This window comes from Bison bison, unplaced genomic scaffold (assembly GCF_000754665.1).
Source record: "Bison bison bison isolate TAMUID 2011002044 unplaced genomic scaffold, Bison_UMD1.0 scf7180017864471, whole genome shotgun sequence".
In the NCBI taxonomy this organism is placed as follows: domain Eukaryota; kingdom Metazoa; phylum Chordata; class Mammalia; order Artiodactyla; family Bovidae; genus Bison; species Bison bison.
Genome location: NW_011495032.1, coordinates 31,899,208 through 31,902,610, shown reverse-complemented (window position 1 = coordinate 31,902,610; position 3,403 = coordinate 31,899,208). Strand labels below are relative to the sequence as shown.

General features: G+C 39.7%; 1 protein-coding gene across 1 annotated transcript in view; it reads right to left on the bottom strand.

Annotated features, from left to right (window-relative positions):
* UNC80 (unc-80 homolog (C. elegans)) overlaps positions 1 to 3,403 on the bottom strand; it is a 230,278-nt gene that overhangs the window by 150,437 nt on the left and 76,438 nt on the right. The window contains 2 exon segments of the mRNA XM_010861283.1: positions 1,771 to 1,778; positions 1,834 to 1,842. Of these exon segments, the coding sequence (XP_010859585.1) occupies positions 1,771 to 1,778; positions 1,834 to 1,842 (17 nt within the window).

Here is a 3,403-nt window from a genome sequence, read left to right as displayed (position 1 = left end):
AAAATCAAAGAAGAAAAGGAAAGTTATACCCATTTGAATGCAGAGTTCCAAAGAATAGCAAGGAGAGATAAGAAAGCCTTCCTCAGTGATCAATGCAAAGAAATAGAGGAAGACAATAGAATGGGAAAAACTAGAGATGTCTTCAAGAAAATTAGAGATACCAAGGGAACATTTCCTGCAAAGATGGGCTCCATAAAGGACAGAAATGGTATGGACCTAACAGACGCAGAAGATCTTAAGAAGAGGTGGCAACAATGCACAGAAGAACTGTACAAAAAAGAATTTCACGACCCAGATAATCACAATGGTGTGATCACTCACACTCACCTAAAGCCAGACATCCTGGAATGTGAAGTCAAGTGGACCTTAGGAAGCATCACTTTGAACAAAGCTAGTGGAGGTGATAGAATTCCAGTTGAGCTATTTCAAATCCTAAAAGATGATGCTGTGAAAGTGCTGCACTCAATTTGTCAGCAAATTTGGAAAACTCAGCAGTGGTCACAGGACTGGAAAAGGTCAGTTTTCATTCCAATCCCAAAGAAAGGCAATGCCAAAGAATGCTCAAACTACCGCACAATTGCACTCATCTCACATGCTACTAAAGTAATGCTCAAAATTCTCCAAGCCAGGCTTCAACAATATGTAAACTGTGAACTTACAGATGTTCAAGCTGGTTTTAGAAAAGGCAGAGGAACCAGAGATCAAATTGCCAACATCTGCTGGATCATGGAAAAAGCAAGAGAGTTCCAGAAAAACATCTATTTCTGCTTTATTGACTATGCCAAAGCCTTTGACTGTGTGGATCACAATAAACTGTGGAAAATTCTGAAGGAGATGGGACTACCAGACCACCTGACTTGCCTCTTGAGAAACCTATATGCAGGTCAGGAAGCAACAGGTAGAAATGGACATGGAACAACAGACTGGTTCCAAATAGGAAAAGGAGTACGTCAAGGCTGTATACTGTCACCCTGCTTATTTAACTTATATGCAGAGTACATCGTGAGAAACGCTGGGCTGGAGGAAGCACAAGCTGGAATCAAGATTGCTGGGAGAAATATCAATAACCTCAGATATGCAGATGACACCACCCCTATGGCTTAAAGTGAAGAAAAACTAAAGAGCCTCTTGATGAAGGTGAAAGAGGAGAGTGAAAAAGTTGGCTTAAAGCTTAACATTCAGAAAACTAAGATTATGTCATCCAGTCCCATCACTTCATGGTAAATAGATGGGGATTCAGTGGAAACAGTGGCTGACTTTAGTTTTCTGGGCTCCAAAATCACTGCAGATGGTGATTGCAGCCATGAAATTAAAAGACACTTGCTCCTTGGAAGGAAAGTTATGACCAATCTAGACAGCATATTAAAAAGCAGAGACATTACTTTTTCACAAAGTTCCGTCTAGTCAAGGCTATGGTTTTTTCAGTGGTCATGTATGGATGTGAGAGTTGGACTATAAAGGAAGCTGACGCTGAAGAATTGATGCTTTTGAACTGTGGTATTGGAGGAGACTCTTGAGAGTCCCTTGGAGATCCCACCAGTTCATCCTAAGGAGATCAGTCCTGGGTGTTCATGGGAAGGACAGATGTTGAAGCTGAGACTTCAATACTTTGGCCACCTGATGTGAAGAGCTGACTCATTTGAAAAGACCCTGATTCTGGGAAAGACTGAGGGCAGGAGGAGAAAGGGATGACAGAGGATGAGATGGTTGGATGGCATCACCGACCCAATGGATATGGTTTTGGGTAGACTCCGGCAGTTGGTGATAGACAGGGAGGCCTGGCGTGCTGGGGTTTATGACGTCACAGAGTCAAACACGACGAGCGACTGAACTGAACTTAACCTTTACCTTGAAAAATAATTTGTTTATAATATAAAAGTCACTTCATTTTTTCCAATTTCCATATCTGGTTAACTAGTTTGTAGAGTTTATTTCCACGTACCAAAAAAGACATCACTTACAACTATACTTTGAAGGAGAGTCTTGATCATAGATTGAAAGTAAAATAATTGGGCACTGTGAAAATAGTTTAGCAAATAATTGAGATAGTCTTAGAGTTTAATTCTGCTAAAGTCCAAACTCAAATTTATGAACAAGTCATATTCATCCTTTATAAAAAACACCACAGCTGAGAATCAGATGAAAGACAGCCAAATAGAAGATTTCAAATCTCTATGCAAGAATCAGTAAAAATGAATTCACAAGGTGTCCTATAATTAAAGTGCAATAACATGCTTTCTCCCCTTATGCTTAAAATGTGTTTACAGCAAAGCAAAGAAGCTATATACTTCACAGACTCTCAAATACTTGGCCAAATTTTAATAAAAAGAATATGAAGGAGGAATTACAAATATATCTTCTAAACGTCTCATAATATTGCTATATTCTTTTTATAATTTAAAAACATTATTTTTGAAACAGAAGAAAATTGGTTTTAGTGAGATCTAAGAAGAAAAAGTTTAGGCAAATTGTATATAAAGGAATGTAACTTCTATCACACACCAACAATTACTGTGAGCAGACCACAAACCAGTCACAAGAAAGATTCTCATCAGAAATGCTTTCAGTAAGAATTATGACCTTTTCCAAACTGCAGGCTACTAAGATGCTTAACAGATGAAGGCCATAAGTGGGAAAAATCACCCTGAGCTTCTTTGTTCTTGTCAATGGGGAGAATGGTTCAGATGGTAGGAAAAGGAGGGAACAAAGATAAACTCTGTGTGTGTATAAAAGAAATCTATGCACATTGTACAGTTATGTGTCCTTCGACAGGATCTCAAAATGTGAGGATTTCAAGTGTGTTAAAAGTAGCTGGGAATTAATATCTATATGGGCTTCCCAGGTGACTCAGTGGTAAAGAATCTGCCTGCCAATGTAGGAGACGCAAGTTCGAACCCTGGGCCCAGAAATCCCCTGGAAGAGGAAACAGCGACCCACTCCAGTATACTTGCCTGGAAAATTTCATGGGGGGAAGAGTTTGGTGGACTAAAGTCCACCGGGTCACAAAGAGTCAGACACAACTGAGCACGAGCACAAATAGCTATATACCTCTTTATAGCTGCGTTACAATTTTATTTAAAGTTTTTGTCACTGTTTTCCTTTCTGTGATTGGACCTAACAGAAGCAGAAGATATTAAGAAGAGATGGCAAGAATACACAGAAGAACTGTACAAAAAGGATCTTCACGACCCAGATAATCACAATGGTGTGATCACTGACCTAAAGCCAGACATCCTGGAATGTGAAGTCAACTGGGCCTTAGGAAGCATCACTACGAACAAAGCTAGTGAGGTGATAGAATTCCAGTTGAGCTATTCCAAATCCTGAAAGATGATGCTGTAAAAGTGCTGCACTCAATATGCCAGCACATTTGGAAAACTCAGCAGTGGCCACAGGACTGGAA